We start from the raw sequence: 19,071 nt of genomic DNA, 5'->3' as shown, positions 1-19,071 counted from the left end.
AAAAGTTATTCAGGTATTTATTTTCAAGAAACAGTACTTTTGAAGGAAATGTGTATTATCTGAGACACTACTTATGTGTACGCAGATATGGTATTTAAGTTCAAAGAATAAATATTTTGCTGAATTCCAGTTTCCTGTGCCATTAATTTTTTATATCTCATTTTGGGTTTGTGTCATATGTTGTATGCATATTTTAACCTTAATAGGCTGAGAAGTATGTTCTTGTGTATATTTGTGTAAACTGTATACTGATTACACACCAATTAGCTGATCTTAAAAATGAAAAGGTTTTTTTTTCATGCCAGCTATAATTTCTCTGAAGTTGGCACTATTTGCAAGGGAACACCAAAGCCTTTCTGTGGAGAAGGCCTGAACGTATAAATAGCAGAAAGATAATCCAACCAAAAGACAGATTAATGCCTTCAAACTTCCTGTGTTTGAAAGGAAAACCAAAGCTGAGCCTACTGAGGGTCAGACACCTCATCAAACACAAGACTGGCACACAACAAAGGCAGTCATTTGCACTAGGTTTAGTAAAAAAAGATTTTATGAAGGAAATTTTGAGGTTTGCCTTTCTGTTGAAAAATATGACCAGAATCATAGCTTACACACACTATTTAATATAAAACTCAGAGTTGACACACTCATACTCTGAGTCACCATCAGGTTGTCTTTTTAATAAATGAAGTGTCTTTTTGTATCCAAATAATCATAAAAATATTGAACCAAACAATAAAGCATTTTTCTTGTAAAATACTTTTCTCATTTCTCCAATTTACTAAAAAAAAGACTTAAATCTCAGTTTTGCATAAAACAGACTTGTTATTTACTCTTAACATAAACCTATTATATCATCAGACCTACTCTCACAAAAATCTCCATTTTGGGACGGATGCAAATCCCTTTATTATTTAAATGTAGACTGGAAGGTAAAATAAATAATTCTCAAGAGAACTAGAAAAAACATTTCCTTGCTTTCAGTGTTTGGCTCTGATTAAGAACATGTAACACAAGATGAGCTGTTCCAGATTTGCTGGCTTGAATAACCTCAATGCAGACTGCATTTACAGTTTATATAAAACAAATACATCTGGCAAGGCAATATATCTTTTCCTCAAATATTTTTACTTGTATAACAATTGTTATTAGTTTATTTACAAAATACAGCCTATCAATTCCAGTTTTGCAATTTGACCTAAGCAAGTGGGGTCCTATTTCCAGATACACAAAATAGTGTAATTAGTATAATAGTTAAAAATAGTATATTCAAAAATCAGAACAAAAGTATCTTAAAATAAGCCATAGCCATTTAACAGTTAAACTCATTGCATACAAGTTTCCATTATGTCCCTTTATACCTGGATGAAGATCATACTGAATTTATGACAGATCTGAAACTGTTGCACAACTTTGGGTCTGGTTTTAGATTTTTGAAAGAAAACTTTTAGAAAAGATGGAATTTCGTCATGTTGGAAAAACATTTAAAAAAAAGATATCTTTCAGTGTTTTCCTGTTCCAAGATCTGACTGTAAATTTCTTATGTTACTAAATAATAGTAACAATAGCAATAATTTCATTTTTCTAAAACAATCTGAAAATGTTCTCAGAGAAGAAAAGGCTTTCCCAACCTGTTATTACCATGGTGCAACAATACCAATTCTAAATAGAAAAAAAGGATTTTTATTCTTTCTTTTTTTTTTTTAAGTCAGCTTTACAAAAGTTTTAGAACAATAGTTCTATATGCCAACCAAAAATTCTGGAGCAGTGAAAAGATACACTAAAAGACTCACACCTGGCAAGGAAAGGATTTTCTTGGCATATGAACTGCAGGAAAAAGCAAAAGAATGCTCCCTCCCAGGTTCTGGCAAAGGATATGCAAGCCAACCACAGCCAACGTTCATACAGCTTCAGACAGGTCGTTCAGTGCCACAGTCTTTTTCTCCAGACAGGAGCTGATAATGAAGCACCTGAAGCACCCATCACTCAATGAGCCTACAGCTGCTGCAGCCCCGGGAACAGCACAGGGAAAGCACAAGGACTTTACGTTTCCCTATTCCCACCTCTACACTCCAGCAAATGGTCCTTTTTTGAGCCTTTCAGAGGTGAGGCATGAATTCACTGGAATGCCATACTCAAATTCTCAGTTTCCTGTTAATTGTCATCACTACCATGCTATAACAGATCTCAACATTTTTATGAGACAGGTATAAACCTAGGTTTTGCCAATAGGCAGCCTGAGGCAAAAACATCTGAGATACTGGGAAATTATGAATAAATGTGGATATGCCACTGCAATAAATCAGAAAAAACTCTCTGCCTATCTGAAAAATCATTACATATTAAGATACCTGACCTTGGAAATTAAAGTGTGTTAATTTGGCCAACCAAGTTTAAGTGATTTAGCAAAAGTTACACAGCAACTCTGTGGCAGACCTAGAAAATAAACCCATTATTTCTTAGGTGTAGTCTAAACTTCTAGATGATACAACTCTGTAAAGAGAGGAAACACCTACAAATATTAACTCTCATAAATACATCAAGGCCAAGTGTAACAGTTTCGTAAATTATGTCCACCACAGCAGTAATTTCTAGCATTTGTTTCTGTTAGGTCACTAGTGTTTGTGGTCAGCAAGAAACATTAAAGGATGAGAAATGTTCCATTTTTACTGCTCCCAGTGAAAAGCGGACCAAATCAAATCATTCCAACTTCTCCTGGTCTCTCTAACAAAAATCTGAATGATTCACAGATGTTGACCTACAACTAATAATGCCACAATCAGTTGTCACCCTCACTCTGTAATGGAAGTACTAACCCAGGTAGGCCACTACCGGTGGCATTATACCAACTTTAAATTGTTCCTAGATTACATCTGTAATCCAAAGTAGTAATGTCCATTACTTATTTGATGAAATAAGCCTTTACAAGAGGCATTTCAATTTACACTGATTTTATTAAAAGAACCCCTAATTTCAATAAAGTGCTTAGAAATAATTAGCATGAACAAACAAGATATAAAGTTGGATCCTATATGTCTTTTTTGTTCAGAAATCCATTCTTTTCCTCTTAGCTACTCAGATGTTCTTACAAATAATTTAGCTATTTTCCTTGAATACAACTGTTGGACACTCGTCAATATTCCTCAAAGAAAAACTTTCTACAAGCCAGAAGCCCAAGAGGCCAAGATTCTTTTGCTCAAAACGCAAATGCCTGCTAAATTGCTACCACTCAAATTAGGCCAACCAAGTTAAGTAGTAAAACTACACAATGTAATAACATAGCACTAGAAAAGCACTTATCATCACCTTGGTAATAGAAACAATACACCAGCACAAAATGCTTCACTCCCACATCACTGGATCTGGTCTGAAGTTCCAAGCAGCAAGATTACATTGTCCAAGCAAATAAATAATACTGCCTACTATTTTCACTGCTGAATAGTGGCTAAAGATTTTCAGATGCATCCTTCTCCTCCTCACTTGCTAACAACAAGGAGAAAAAAAAAAAAAAAAAAGGACCCTCTTTCAGGTCAGATCACATTCTGAAATCAGTAAACATATTGAGGTAGGGTTTAATAAAAATCACAGCACAAGAACATTTGAAGAAAATAATCCCTGTGGCATTTAGGGTTCCCTCTTCAGTAAAATATTGCAGCACTTTCCCCAAGGAGATTTGCCACATAGATCTTAGATGACTCTTTATTACTGAACACAACAGTAATTACTTGCTTAGCTGTCCTCACTTAAACAAGGCCTCTTTGGCACCATGCTCAAACCGGCCCCAGGAAAAAAAGAGAGGAAGCTCTCTTGGCCTTGTTATGCTCTATGCATCCTTAGCTGTACTGCTAGGGTACAGCATGCTGCAACTGCTTGCTCTGCAGCAATTGAAACAGCTGTTTGGAAGCAGCCAGAATTGAAAATTTACTAACCCTGACACTATGTAGAGGTAGCCATGAGAAGTGCAATCCTCACCAACAGAAATCCAATGCAATAACATCCTATAATATGAAATTTGCCATTTCCAAACCTAACCCCTTCCTCAGGCTACAGATCTTTGTGTCAGTCTTCTCTCCTTTCAATAAATATGAAATTTTGTATTCTCCTGCTACAGACAGAAAAAGAGAATTTCTTTATCTCATGAAACCTTTAAAGCTTCCAAGTCAGACAGAAGAAAGAGGAGGAGAAAGCTTGTGCTCTAAGTATCATATTTGGAGTGTTATCCCCTTGTGACTAAACTGAATCTCTGCATCTGCCACAGCTATTAGCCTTCTCCAAATAGCAGCTGAAGCAATATGGAACAGACTTGGTCCCTAGACAATTTCCCAACTACTCATATGGTTCTGTATAGCAGCCATGAAAAAGAATAATTCTTGGTAATTTAATTCTGCTGTTGCTTGAAAAACCTATGACCCAAAACAGAAATGTTGGACGTGTCTCCATATTCAAGATGACATTGCAAACTCAAAGCTTTCTGAGATTTATTAGCAATTTTTTTCTTTCAGAGGACATCACTCCTTGTAAAAAAGGTGGAGATTATTCCCGCTCACATTTTAAAGTCATACATTTTGCAGAAATTATTAAATCTTCCTCACTTCCAGTTGCAAACCTTAAGTTTAAGACCTCTAGTCAAACTGCCAGCACAAATACAATAATCGCTGATAATACCAAAGAGGAAATTTCCATATGCATAGTCCTAACAGTATAGAAGACTATATGCCAAAATGGAAATTACATTACAGCATGATTAATTACAGCAGATTATTCTGTATGAGACAGCAAGCAAGAAACTGTCCAGTGAACTCTCCAGGAAAAAAACCAACCCATCTCTTGCACATAGCCAATTGTCCTCCCAGAAACAAACAGGAGCATAAACAAAACCTAAAGAAAAATCCAGCTTTTATATTGCCAATTTTTTGTTTTGTTCCAATATTTCTGAGAGCAGGATTGGGAGCTAGGGAAAGAAACAGAAGTTCTGGAGGCTTTCATTTTAGCAGCTCAAACCCATACACAGGAATCTGCATTGGGAGTCAAGCCAGACATGTAGAGCACACATTCCAGTCTGAAACAGTGATAGACACTTCCCAGGAAACTAATGCGTCAAGCTTTATGTTTTCCACTTTTTTTTTCTTTTTTTTCTTTTTTTTTTTTTAAAGTTCTTTGTCAGTAACCAGTGTCTGTCCCAGATAGAACATGAATATGTGAATGTGGACTGACATCACTGTGCAAAAACCTCCATACAGGCAAGCTGACAGTTCCTTACTTTATTAAGCTTCAGTAATCTCCTCATACAGCTTTCCTTAATTAAACATATCTAGAAAGGATTTCTTTAAGAAGAAAGGGATGTCTGTGCAAATTAATGTGGAAATATTAGACATAATACAGACATCCATATGCCAGTCCAAGAGGACAATGAGATTTTTTTTTGTATTATTCCTGCTATGCCTTTACAGTTAAATAGACTCTAGCTTTATTTCTAGAAACAAGGAAGGTTTACATTTTGTTCTTTTAAAGGTCTGAATTTAATCTGCATTTAAACTGCCATGTACTATACCTTTTTTGTTGGTTCTAATAATTGTCTCAGACAACAGTAAAGGGCTTCCATTGGAAACTTCATTTATAGGCTTCTCTGGTGGTTTGGTGGCAGTGTTTTCTTTCTTCATGTCCTTCTTTATTTCCTGCAGAAGAAAAGGCGGGTGGGGAGGGAGAAGAAAAAGAAGAAACAGTTAAAAAAAGTATTACAGAATATTCTAAATCTCCAGCTCCTAAGATTTCTTTAAACTTCTATGTATACAACCCTGCCTATTCTAATGCTACCTCAAAGACTCTTTATAAGTTGAAATGCCACAAAATGAAAGTAATTTTCAGTAACTCTTCCTACCAATACTTCTGTTTTTCTTTCTAAAGGAGTTAAATTCCTTATTTATGTGTGAAAACTGTAGGACAGCTTTGCAAATCCCTTACTAAAGATCACTAAAACTGAAAGACAGGTGAGGGGAAAAAAAAGACTTGCCGCACAGGACAGAACCAGGTTCAGTGCTCCTCATGTAAAGGCAGCTAAGTCTGCTTCCCCTCTGTTGAGAAGCCCACAGAAACAACCACCATAGCAGGAAGAAAAATATTAACTAGGAAAATATGACAAATGTTACCATAATTGGCAGAAGCATATAGAAAGCCTGCTGTCAAGAGCCGTTGCTAACACTAACATATTTCGCAGCTGACTTACCTTTTAAGGTGATCAACGTCTTTGGCAGCACACAGAGAAAAAAATATATGGTGGTGTTTCATGAAAGCAAACCCACAGAAAACAGCTTCCCAAGACTTCATAGTTAGTGCTTGATAAGATGCATAGTGCCTCTCTATCAGCTTCTTAGGAAGACTTTAAAGGCCTACCTGCTTAGTTGTCTATACCTACTTTGCCAAGCATCCAAAATATCATAGCCTTTCATACATCTTATCTTGAAATACCACTGAAGTAGACAAGTAGTGTTACCTCCACTTTATAGACAGGTAACTGGTGCACTAAAGAGGCTGAACAAATTGTTTATAATCATGTACGAAAAAAATAAGGAAAAAATAAGTTAAGTTTTGGCTCCAAGCTTTGCCCTACGTCAGAACCACAGAGCCACTTGGACTGGAAGGGACCTCAACAGGTCTACTCCAATCTCTGGCGTAAAGCAGGGCCACCTCTGGGAAAGGACCAGTTCAAGTCTTTGCCCAGTTGGGTCTTGAAAACCTCTAAGGACAAAGACTGCACAACCTCATGGGCAACCTGCTCCACGGCTTGACTGCCCTTTACAGTGACAAAAATTTTCCTTATACCCAGCCTGAAACTTTCTTTCCAAGTCCGATCTCCTCCCTCTTGTCCTCCCCACCAGGCACCACTGTGCAGGGCCTGGCTCTGTCTTCTGGATAACCTCCTTGTGTGTACTGGAAGGTCCCCCCAAAGCTGTCTCTTCTCCAGGCTGAACAAGCCCACCTCCCTCATCATCTCCTTACAGGGCATGTACTCCAGCTACCACAGCCACAGAACTTTCTCTACTTTATCAATGTCTTTCTTTTACTGGTGGGCTCAAAATGGGATGCTGTATTCTGGATGTGGACTAATGAGTGTCAGATAAAGGAGGATTATTGGTTCTCTCAATGTGCAAGCTGTTAATGTGGCCCAGGACACTCGGCTGTGTTTGATGTACACAGTACACAACCGTATTGTTCAGCCTGCTCCCCACCAGGTCCTTAACCAGCATAGCTGCTCCCAAACCCATCAGGCCCCAGCCTGTATGTATGCCAGCAATTCCTCCTTCTCAGGGACAGGAACTGGCATTTGACCTTGCTGCATTTCACTTTTCCTGCCTGGGTCCTTCTGAACTGCAGCCCTGCCTTCGAGCATGTCAACTGCCCTCTACACCCAACACCTCTCCTCCGCCCCAATTTGGTGTCATCTGCAAATTTGATACGATCTTCTACATCGAGCAGGCGTTGGGGACAGGCGATGGTTTCAGGTAAACCCTTTCCCTAGTAAAAAACCTCCACCTTTTCTCTTTTCAACTCTCATACATTCACTGCCCTCTTCTACATCCCAGTGCAGTAGTAATCTCCACCATCCCACAGCACATACACAGGAAATACTGTAGATCTTATTTGGGTTTCCAGCATATCAGACATATCAGACATCAGAGCACTAAACCATAGAAAGCAAATTTCTATTTAAGTTTCTGAAGCTGTTAGCTGAGAACAGCATCAACCAAAACAAGAATTTCCAAGTCACTCTCCGTAAGATGCACTTTAAGCCTGAATTGGTTTTTTTAACCTTTAAAGCTGAACTATTAGCTACACAACATTAATACAGTCTTCTGTATCTGCACAAGGCATTTACAGTGTATCAGTATTCCATTAGCAGAGATAAAAGTTTTATAAAATGCTGCCCAGGGTACAATGAATCATTTATCTAGTGCCATCACACAGGTAAAATAGTATCTAAAACCCAACTCATCACAGTAACCATCATAACTGAAATAAAAAATGTGAATGAATACATGCATGAAAGGTGAATGGACCTGTGTGATAGATGCTGCTGCTGTTAGAAGAAGAAATATTGCACACAGTTCTTGTGTCATAGTGAACCACAGGATAATTTAAGACCACTGCAGGCATTTATAAGAAAATGTTATATCACTTTCTAAAAAAAAATGGACTAGACTAATACATACATTATTCCAGGAGCTTTTTTTCACAGCCTTAAAAATTAAAATATATAATAAATGAGTCCACCCAAAGCTTGTTGTATTGAAGCTTTAAGTTTATTTTGCAGCTAGGTGACAAAGTCATGGAATATTAGAAAATTCTCTACAGTTTAAACAGAATTTGTGAGTCAAACAGCACTATCATGTGAACAGAACCACAACAGTGTACAGAAGACCCCATCTTGCCAGAACTTGTTTCCTGTGTGTCATTAGTGTGTTATTTTCCATTCTTTATGTCAGAATGCAATTAAATCCTCAACTCACAAATTTTGGAACATCAGTAGGAATTTTTTTCTTTTTAAAGTCCTATCAGCAACTTCAAAAGTGACAGCGAAAATTGCCTGCTATAAGAGAAAGCAGTGCTGTACCCTCAAGTCTGCAGATGAACGACTCCAGTGCTTTTCCTGCTACTGACAGCTTTTTAAGGTAGCCTTGTTCAGCTCCTGAAAAAATCAACAGGAATACAACAAGCCAATTCCCAAACATTGGCATTTGCTTGTAGGGTGGGAACTTTTACATTTCCTTTCTCATTCATTATTCACAGAATAAAGACAGACACACAAGCTGAGTGCCCACTGAGCCGAAACTCATATAGAAGGTACAGCACCTTGCAGCCACCAACATTGTCTAAGGATTGCTTTTTTTTCTACCTCTCAGGTACTGGTTTGGGCTACTTTTCATCACTGTTTCCTTTGATGCTCACAAGAAGGGTCATAATTTTTCATAGCTTCTGCACACAGTAACAGGACATGTGATTAACCCCAGCAGCATGAAATTACAGGAGAGAATTGAAAGGAGAAGTGGAGAGTTCTCTAAATAGTTAAATAAATCAAGCAAAGGCCAAGCCAGTCCTACTAAGCCAAAATCTTATCAGAAACATACTTAGCAATACCCTATGGGAAGGCCATATTTAAGTGGCTCAGGACACATTCTGCAGTAGAGAATGCACCACTTGCACACATTTTCAATTCCTGGTCTCAGCCTAGAGTACAAGACTTAAAACCATAAAACCAAAACCAAACAAAAGCCCACACCTTAAGCAGCCTCACTGCTGCAGCCTGTGGCAACCATTAATGCCGATATTACATCCTCTGTCCTCCACCCTCTCTCTAATATTTTCTTTCTGCCTCTGTGCTGGCTTCTCTGCTATACAGCGCATCCTTGGGGATCTTAGGATTTTAGAACTTGTCTTCAGCTGTGGCCCAAACAGAGTGAGGCCACTGGCCCTGTCCGTGACTGCCTGCTTCGTTGCTAATACACTTCCTAGTCCACATGGGCCAGCTCTCACCCACACGGTGCCTGGGCACGGCTCAGCAAATTACCCAGCACACACGCTGCTCCCAATAGGCAACGTGGAAGAGGTGAGACTGCAGAGGAAGGGCCCGACAGAGGTTTTTGCCATGCGAGTTGATCTATGCCTCTTATCCTCAGGACAAAGAAAAGGACCCTGGTGAAGTTAAATTCAGAAATATTGACATAGCCCTTTATATCTATCTTCACTCTTACCTGCTGTAAAAAAGAAAAAAAATGTTATTACTCTAAAACATTATAGTGTCCTGCTGAAAACTGCATTTCTGCTTGAAAAATTGAATGAAAACAAACACAGCCAACTCTGGCCACATAGGTATACCAATCAGTGCACTTTATTTCACCACTGAACATGAGTATCTTGCCTATTTGTTAAATGATGCAACGATAATGGCGCTAAAAGCTTGGTGCTCCATCAGTAATGGTTGTAGAAATCTCTCTACACAACCCCCTCACATTCTAGCTTTGCATGGAGCAGAACCCTACCACATGAGGAAAGAGTAGGCACATGGTGCACCATGTGTACCAAAGGTGGTTTTTGGGAACTTTCCCCAGTGTGTTACAAAATCCATTTCTGGTTCTGGTTTCAAGTTGATGTTTGTATATATTATTTCTTTCAAAGAAGAAATTCCACATACACGAAGAAGTAGAAAGTAAACTTTCACTTAGGACGGGTGGGAGTTAGGAAGTCCCCAGTCTGCCACGGGTAGTTCAAGAACAGCTAAATTTAAAGACTAACGGAGAATGACTAGAAACTAATAATTCAGTTGCAATCTCAGGGACTACTATTTCTTGAAGAAGGAGCTTGTGTATGAAAAGAGAGGAGAAACAAGAAAGGTAAGAGACTTTACTCTATTATACTGCTCTAAAGTACTGGAAAAAAAATAAACTTAGAATAAGCTGTCTGCCCAGCAAGTACCTCCTGACTAGGATTCTTGCGCTGGTTTCTGGTGGTATTTCAGCTACGGCAAATACACTTACACCCTGATTAGATACAACCACCACTCCCTGTGGGCCAGTTTGCCCTTGAGTAGGACAAGGAGGGCTGGACCAGGTACTGTGGGGCATCTGTGGCATGCTGTCTCCTCAAAAGGGCACAGTGTGAGCACCTTTGCTAGGAATCCCTGTGGTGACACTGCTCAGACCAGAATCAACAACCTAGAGAGTCCTTTCCAGAACAAAGTTCGCAAGACATATGCCCTTTGCAACCCCCCATGGAGCCTCAGGAGAAGGGGCTCGAAGGGATCCTGAGTGCAGTGCTTGGCTCTTCACCCCACCACAAGCATCTTGCCCACTTCTCCGGTACTAAGATGTTTCTGCAGAATGAGCAGCTGGCTGCATCGCTCACACAGCTTACCTACAAAGAGGTAAGCTTTCACAGAGCTAACAGCTTCAAAAATATCTCTAAAACTCATCTTTGGTACTATTTGATATTTGATTTTGGGACAGTGTCTGGTATAAATTTCATGAGGCAAAATGCTGCAATTTTTTCTATCCACACAAGGATAATTGCAGGTTATTCACAGATCATTTTCAAGGAGCTATGCCCCGGGAACCCAACCTTTAAGTAAATGACATCACATCTCAATCACTAAATCTAATCCAGGCCCTCTTGACACCACAAATTTTAAGACAGCTTCCACCTCCTGTGTATGTGGGTTTTAGAGGGATTCCAATATGATAAGCAGTTCTTACTGGGAAGAGGCATCCTCGATCTGAGAAATTCTGCAAAAAAGTCACCGTGAACTTTAAAAATAAACTTGAAGCCTGATTTGATGAAATATTACAATTTCAAAGATATTTTTGGAACCTAAACATATTATAGAGTACTCTGAGGGCCCTTACGCGTTGTACACCCTTTTACTATCTAAAAAAAAATATTATTTTTTTCTGTAACTAGGCTTCAACCATACTGCATAGATGCAAATAGCCAAATCACCACAAAAAGATTATTTTCTTCTAGCAAACTTTGAAATATGGTTTCTCCAAAGAAACACAAAATCCTAGACAATACTTGAGCTGTTTTTATTTGGATCTTCTATAATCCAATCCTACATCAGTATGAGCTATAGAAAATTTTCCATAAGCTTGTAAGCTTTACAATGTGACAAAATGTTAACAACAAATTATATAGTGTGAGGAAACTCCATCGCATAGCAAAATACAACATATTCAAGTATATCTGTACACTATTAAGTGGGTATTTCAACCTATAAAATCTAGAAATTTAGTATCTTTCCTCTTTTTTAAGTCTAAAACTATTACTCATTGACATGACACTTGCATTGTCAAGCTGGAGAGAGACAAAAAGAGCGATTACTGGTTTTCAAAGAGAAATGTCTTTGGCTCACCTGCTATTTTTTCTAATATTGTTTGCAAGACCTAGTTTTGTTTTCAGAATTTCATCATTCATTACCTTTCAAGGAAAAACTCTATTCTATCTGTGTGTCTACATGCTGAAGTTTCTGCTCATCTATCAAAAAGCTTCCTTTAATTTATAGCAAGTGCTTGAATTAGGTCAGCCACAAAAGTTACAGTTAGTATCTGTTATCAAGTAAGTCTGAAGGAAAGTACAAGAACTTCTGCCATTTTCACTACACCAAAGTTTCAAGATTTTTTTTACTCTAGAAATTCTGACCTTTACAGGAAACTCAGCTGAAAATATTTGAGGAAATTGCTGCAATCCTTTCCATGACTGTAAATGCAATGAAATGCTATTGTGTGCTGCTGCAGGTATGGAATGCTCCAGCCAATACTTCATTCCTCTTAGATGTTGGGAGCCATGAAAAATTATGAGAAAAATCACTGTCAGACTACAAGGTGATTTATGTACATCTTCCATACGCAAAGGGAAAAACAGTTCTTACGTACTGGAAGCAAGAGGTTTAATCAAAATGAAAGGTTTTTGAAAAAAAGACACATGCAAACTGAGTTGGAAGCTGAGAAATAACGAGGCTCTCACAACTCAAAAATCTACAGCCTATACATTGCTTGAAGCCAAATATAGGAGCAGGAATAAGAACCCAGAATCATATGCAGCTGGGGGGAAACCACGCAACACATTTGAATTATCAAATGATAACAATGGAAATGTCAGGAGCGCTTTGACCCCTCTGAGATACAGAATGCTTTTCCTTTAATCTCTTTTCTCAAAAAACATACTTTACACTTCAAGAGACAACTGCCACCATCATTTCCTGCAAAAAATGTCTGCAACTTCAAACAATATATGAATTCAATTACTCATTTATATTAAAACCTCAAAATATAACTCTGCTGCAGAGTACATCAATGCAATATTCAGTCCGCCTGAGTCATTTCCTGTGACATTTTCACTAAAACTAGTTAAGAGTTATTGAATAATTATAAATGTACTTAGATATAAATGCAACTCTGATATTGTCAAGACTCTTGTAGCGTTCTACTATGAAATAAACAATGTATCTGGCAGTAACACTGGAACAAACCCTCCCAGCAATTGAACTAGCATCAAACGTGAAAATTATTTTCAACCACAAAGATGGCAGCAGCACTAAAATCCAGTATGCCTTCATAGCACGAGACTTTAACTCCATAAAAAGCAAAATCACAATGTTTCAGAGACAATAAAGAAAACATTTAGCTTTTATTTTCCTGGCTTTTGCATCACTTGAGATTCCGTAGTCTTTGGCTTCTCTTTTCTAGGGCAACACCAGCTCCAAGACACAGGGGCAGAACGCGGGACCTTCAAGCACCATGATCGAAGACTGAGATATTTCCATTAGCTGGTCATGACAGGAGACACTTATCGGTGGCTCTGCCAGCAAGTAGAGTGGGAAGCACAGCTTGGAGCTGCACTTCCCCAGCAGCGACCTCCAGCTTCTAACAGCTGCATAGATCACATACTGCTATTGCACACATCGCCTGAGCTCATGACAAAAGTTATGGTCTTGTTTCACTACAGCAGGATTCCACATCCTCTCTTCTCTTTCACTACCATCTAAACCCAAGTTTATAGGAAACATGTTCCCAGCTGTCCGTCAGGCATGTGATGTAATTTATGAAAAAAAAAATAGGGTCACAGTTCATGAGCCTTTTGGTTTGTGCTTGTACTGACTAGTTCTGGGGTTATTTCTAAGCCACAGCTTCTAAAGCCTCTCTCAAAGAGTTCTTTGGTTTCTGTATCTAGCCTACAAAATCAAGTCTATTTTGTGGCTCACATGACTTGTATCTGATTTACGGCTTGATGAGAAAAACATTATTTGTTCACTGAGTTTTACATGCTGAACAGTGTATCTATTCCAACAGTAACAGTAGCAGTATGCAGAACAAAGCACATTATGGATGAAGGCTCTGATGTGCCTTACCCTCCTTTTTTTTTTTTCGTGTTACATTAAAAGATGCAGTCTTCTGGTTTGCTCTCTCCCAGTGCAAATAAACTTTTCAACGCCATCCACATACAGTCAGACGTGCTGCTTGCATGGCTGCTCGGGTAAATCTGTGGTGCCACCCTTGCTTCTCAGATGGAAGGCCATATGAACACTGCAAAGCTTCCTGTCAGGACGCTGCTCAGCTATTTATCATACACATCTAGAACCTAGCCTGCACAATCAAAAATTCATTACACAGCCTTAGGTAAAGGCTTCAACAGCGCATCTGTCATGTGCATTGTTCTTGAAGCATTTAAATATTAGTTTTATTATTAAATTATATTTATAAACTTTTCTTAATATAGAAGCAATACCTTAAACATTTGGGACAATATATTGGGTCACAAAAACATTGATGTAAAAAATCAATAGTTTGGATTTAGTGCAAACCACTTGCAACAAACAAAATTACTATTAAATGACAAAGTAACAGTTGTTATGAAAGAAAATTAACTCCTACATCCAGCATATTCTACATTAGCTGCAAAAATACTGTGTCACTGGAGGCACAGTGCAACCAGCTCCTGCTTGAACTGCTGGTAACTTCTCTGTGATATCCCTGTCTGAACATTCCATGTCTGAACATTCCCTGTTTACCTCAGCATGAGATACCTGTGCTATGATGCTCTCCCTACCACAGCTCTAAGGAGGCCACACGTGGCCACACCTGAATTCCTCTGTTCCTCTCCTACACACCAACACCCAGTATGCTACAGCAAACTGAAGCTCCTCTTTTAAAGAATCTCTGCCTTCTTCCTTTTTTGATACAGCTTTGTTATGTCTTTTGTACATCCTTCTGATAATAAAAGGTCTTCTGGATAGGATATGGATTCTTGCCTATGTAGAAAGCCTTGTGCTTTTAGAAAGCTAAGTGCATGTTTTATAATAAAATTAACAAAACTCTCAGATTTGTTAAGTCCTATGTAATCTTTCAGCTCTGTGTATATATGAACATGAGTGTGTTTTCCTGTGTCCATTCAGGTCAAGAAAATCTCCTTGTTCCATGCCCTTAGCCCCAGACTTGGTTCTTCAGTTCAAAAGGAGACAGCTCATATTCACCTATACTGTTTAGGGTTTGGTTTTTGTTTTTTTCTTCTTTAAGTTACCAAAAAAAAAGAAAAGAATAAAAGAAAGAGGAAAGAAAAATAAGAGACTATGAGAAAGTGTAAGGAATACATCAGTAAGAAAAGTGGGGAGCATGTTTTAAAAAACGCGTACCAAATATGCAACACCAGTTGTCTTAGAGACAGTCCTGATGGAAAAAGAATACATCTCTGCTCATTGTGGTTTGGGTTTTGGAGATCTGATTAGCTTTGCTACCACCAGGACAACCAATTAATTACATCTTAATGCACTTAATGGACCAAGGCTGAAAATTATGATTAGAGCAATAAAAAAAGGCAAATAGGAAAAAGGTGCTATGCTGGCTGCTGGATGCCATTCCAAGGCACTCAATTCATCCTGATCCCAACAGTGACGTGCTGAGGAGAAGAGAGTGGTCCAGGCCTGATGCTCTGTTCCTGATCTCCTCTCTAGCAGGTACTCTAACAGCACCAATGGATCCCACACCATGGTGGCAGAAAAAAATGACAGTACCTGTCTCTGAGATGATACAATCTAGGTGTAAGGAAAAGTATAACTGATTAACAGAAAGAGCAGATGGCAGGAAGCACAAAGAAGCAGAAGTGATCAGCATGGGCCAGGTGCATAAACACTTATCAGCATTTGGTAAGTGCTGTGACAAGACATCTTTAAGGAAGTCTTTGAAAGACAGCAAGTTCTTTATGTGCAGATCTTCATGTGCAGGATCCCCAGGCAGGTGAGAAGTACAATAGCAGAAGCTTGTTATAAATTTATTAAAGAAGTAAGGAAAAGAGACCATGTCACCAGAACAGGGGCACACAGTCCCACCACCCATGTGTGAGGCACTTGGGAGATAGTGACCCAAAGACTCTAAAAATTAAAGTGGACAAGTGGCAGAGCTGATAAGGGCTTTGCATTTCTGAAACCTTACAGAGAATCACAAGACACAGAAGAAATTGTACAGGTGCACCAGGTTTCATAAACAGCAGGAGAACTGGAAGTGATCTCCTTATTTCATACTGCCATTAAGTTGTCTGCTAGCACCCACCAGTGAACCCCTGCAGCACACACTCCTCCCCAGTTTTAATATGGGGCTGAGAATTTGTTCTGCTTTAAGTACTTAGCAATATATGTGAGCAGCGGGGTTTGGGGCATGAGGCACTGCTGCAGCAGGGATTGCCATGGGGAAGATGCTCAGCAACAGCTCTTGAACTGGTGCCCTCCTCCTCCTTTCTCATCTCCATAACCAGGACGGCCAGCCAGGCTTTCCTCAGTTGGATCTCCTGCCTTTCACCTTTGTTTGGCAACAGCACTGTACAGTCTGTATGTGCTTCAGCTGCCCAATCGTCTCAACACATGCACACACAAATCTGTGCTAGTGCTTAGAAACACACGCATGTTGTTTCTGAAACATGCACCTGAAAGTACTGTGGTGAGGTACTGCAGGGAGACACAAAAGGTGCTTCTCAGCCAGCTTCCCCTCAGTCCAGCTCCAGCAGAGTGAAATTATTCAAGCAATTTAACTTTTTAACAGAATTAAGTTTCTTTTCACAAAGGTTCCATTTTCATCCAGCTATTAGAAGCATTATTACTTTGCTGGAAAATGCAATGTCATTCCTCATTTTTTTGAGCAGCATGGGATACACCAGAATTTAGCATGTTAATAGCTTCCCCCCACAGGCACCTGGGCATACAAAAAAGGTCTGCTGTAACAGACTACAGTTTTAGAGGGTGATAAATGGATATTTCATGTAGTAGAAATATTTCTGCTGTCAGCATAGGAAGCCCTGTATGTATTACACAAAAGTTGGTAAAATACACAAGAAACTACCTGAATCCATGAATTTCCAAGGTTATATCTTTGTTCCTTCACACAACCATACAATTTGAAGCAGATGACCAATACAGAAAAAGACCAATATACGTTCTTAGAAAAAAGCAATAAGAGACATTATCACAAATCGTAATGTGTCAGAGATAACCAAATAAACTCTCTCTGTGACACAGACAGGTTCAGAGAGAGACTAAGCAGCATAAATCCTTTATGCAGAATCGTATCACACACCAGATGATCCTTAACAGCAGGATTTTCTAATGAGAACATTAACCGACTCACTCAACGTCTTGTATTCTCTCTTTAAAATCATGTGGAAGAATTTTTTATGAATGTTTTATCTTCTCTAAATGATATGTTGTACAGCAAAAAAAGAAACAAAACAAAAAACCCCATAAAACCTGAACAAAAGTCACTATGCTACTCAAACCATACAAACCACAAAAAGTACAGCTGCAAAAAATTTCAAAATTTTCATTTCAACCACACTTAAAACCCTGATGATGGTCCAAAAAAGCCATTTTTCTTTCCAATTAACAAGTCAGGAAAAATTATACAAATTCCTATAGAAGTCTTTAATCACATAATTCTACATTACAGAATGAAGAATTGTGCCATAAAAAGGTTTGGGCAAATTACATAGATTGCTATTGTTGTTTGATAGACCTGTCTTCAAATACATGCTACTCTATTAAATCAACCCAATTCCCAATTACTCCACCCTCTACAGCATACAGCTATGAAAGTTATGCAGAGAAGTCCACTGCACCTACACAGACAGGGAGAGCGTGTAATTCCACTGCATGTAAAACTAAAATTGAGATTCCTGAAGATGCTTTGGTGTTTTAAAAGAGTCTCCTCAGAGAAGCCAAGGCTTTTTTCAAGAAGAGAAAAGGGCTCATGAAAATATTTATCTGGAAAGATAGTCACAGTGTTATGGGATTTTTAGGGTTTTGTTTGTTTGCGTAAGCAGTTGTATGAAAGCTAGCAGGCATTAATGAAATAAGATCCTTGATTAAATCAGGGCTAATGAGATCAGGAGTAGACACATCATTATTCAAATCACACACCATGTGAATAGTATGCATTGCCAGACTTGTAAATCAGAGATTAGAATTTAACACTCTTCCTTCTGCAGTCTGACAGTTTAGGGCTAGAGGTCTCTTCGTAAATATAGGTGGCATCCACCTGCCAGAGCTTCACAAGAAAAGGTATTATGATTCCAGTTTTCCTGGTGCTAAGCACCAACAATTTGGGAACTGATGGCAGAGGCAGTTCCTCAGCACTTCCGACAGCCACGTTCCTCAAGTCTTATAACCCTTGCAGATGTCAAGCAAAATTTATTTAATTATTTTCCTTTTTAATCTGACCTTGCTTCCTGCAAATATTACAGAAGGTGCAGGCTAAATAATGTCAGTTTGGAATGGGACCATACACCTTGGGGATTCCTTTTTGTCTAGTACGGCCTTTTGAGTTCCAGCCTGCTGCTGACATGCTCATCTCCAGTGATGGTTCTCTTTCCAGTATGTCTGGTATGCAAAAGTTTACAGCAAAAATCAAAGAGGTCCACTTTTAGAAAAAAAAAAAAAAAAAGAAATAGATATGAAACTGAAAAGATTCAGAGCAAGATTTTTAATAATCCCCATTAAAAGATGTCCTGGAACCATGGAAATCCCTTTATAAAAAGTAGGTCACATGTTTCTTTGGAAGTATTAGACTTAATCCTAAAGACTTGATATTTAGAAAAGATAGCCCTATTCATAAAGTCTTAAGAGTGGGGAAAACTGACCCAAGCCTTAAACAACAGGTCTCCAAAATTCTCTAGCTGACATGGAAAAATGCAGCGGCTGTCCTCTACACTTCAGACTACTTTCTTTTAGTAGAGTGGAGGTCTGTGAACTAAACTTTTTGTGGTGTAACCTCTAGGCTTGCTATTTTACAGCTGTGAAAAGGAGATGGATGGGCCATTTTATTCAAGCAGGATAACCTTCTATATTTTGGTCTTATCCAAGAGCTATAAAGAATGCAAACAGTAGAAATAATCATGTTCAACACTGATCCAGAACAGTGAAGAGTGTTACTCAAGACTAGAAAAGGCGTGATGAGTGCTACAACCGCCTGAGAGTTTTATATGCCATTGGTATTTGTAGGAGGTGCAGCCTAGCATCTCAGATGGGAGAAGATTTGGTGATCACAATCC

At 38.7% G+C, this 19,071-nt stretch overlaps 1 protein-coding gene across 3 annotated transcripts in view; it reads right to left on the bottom strand.

The window, feature by feature from the left end:
* Positions 1–19,071, bottom strand: part of SH3KBP1 (SH3 domain containing kinase binding protein 1) — a 231,594-nt gene that overhangs the window by 144,895 nt on the left and 67,628 nt on the right. For all 3 annotated transcript variants that reach the window (XM_074158570.1, XM_074158585.1, XM_074158578.1), the window contains one exon: positions 5,549–5,672. In XM_074158570.1, the coding sequence (XP_074014671.1) occupies positions 5,549–5,672 (124 nt within the window). The remainder of the gene's footprint in view (positions 1–5,548; positions 5,673–19,071) is intronic.

This window comes from Numenius arquata, chromosome 1 (assembly GCF_964106895.1).
Source record: "Numenius arquata chromosome 1, bNumArq3.hap1.1, whole genome shotgun sequence".
NCBI lineage: Eukaryota > Metazoa > Chordata > Aves > Charadriiformes > Scolopacidae > Numenius > Numenius arquata.
Note: the sequence above shows the minus strand (reverse complement) of the source record. Positions and strands in the feature narration are given on the sequence as shown.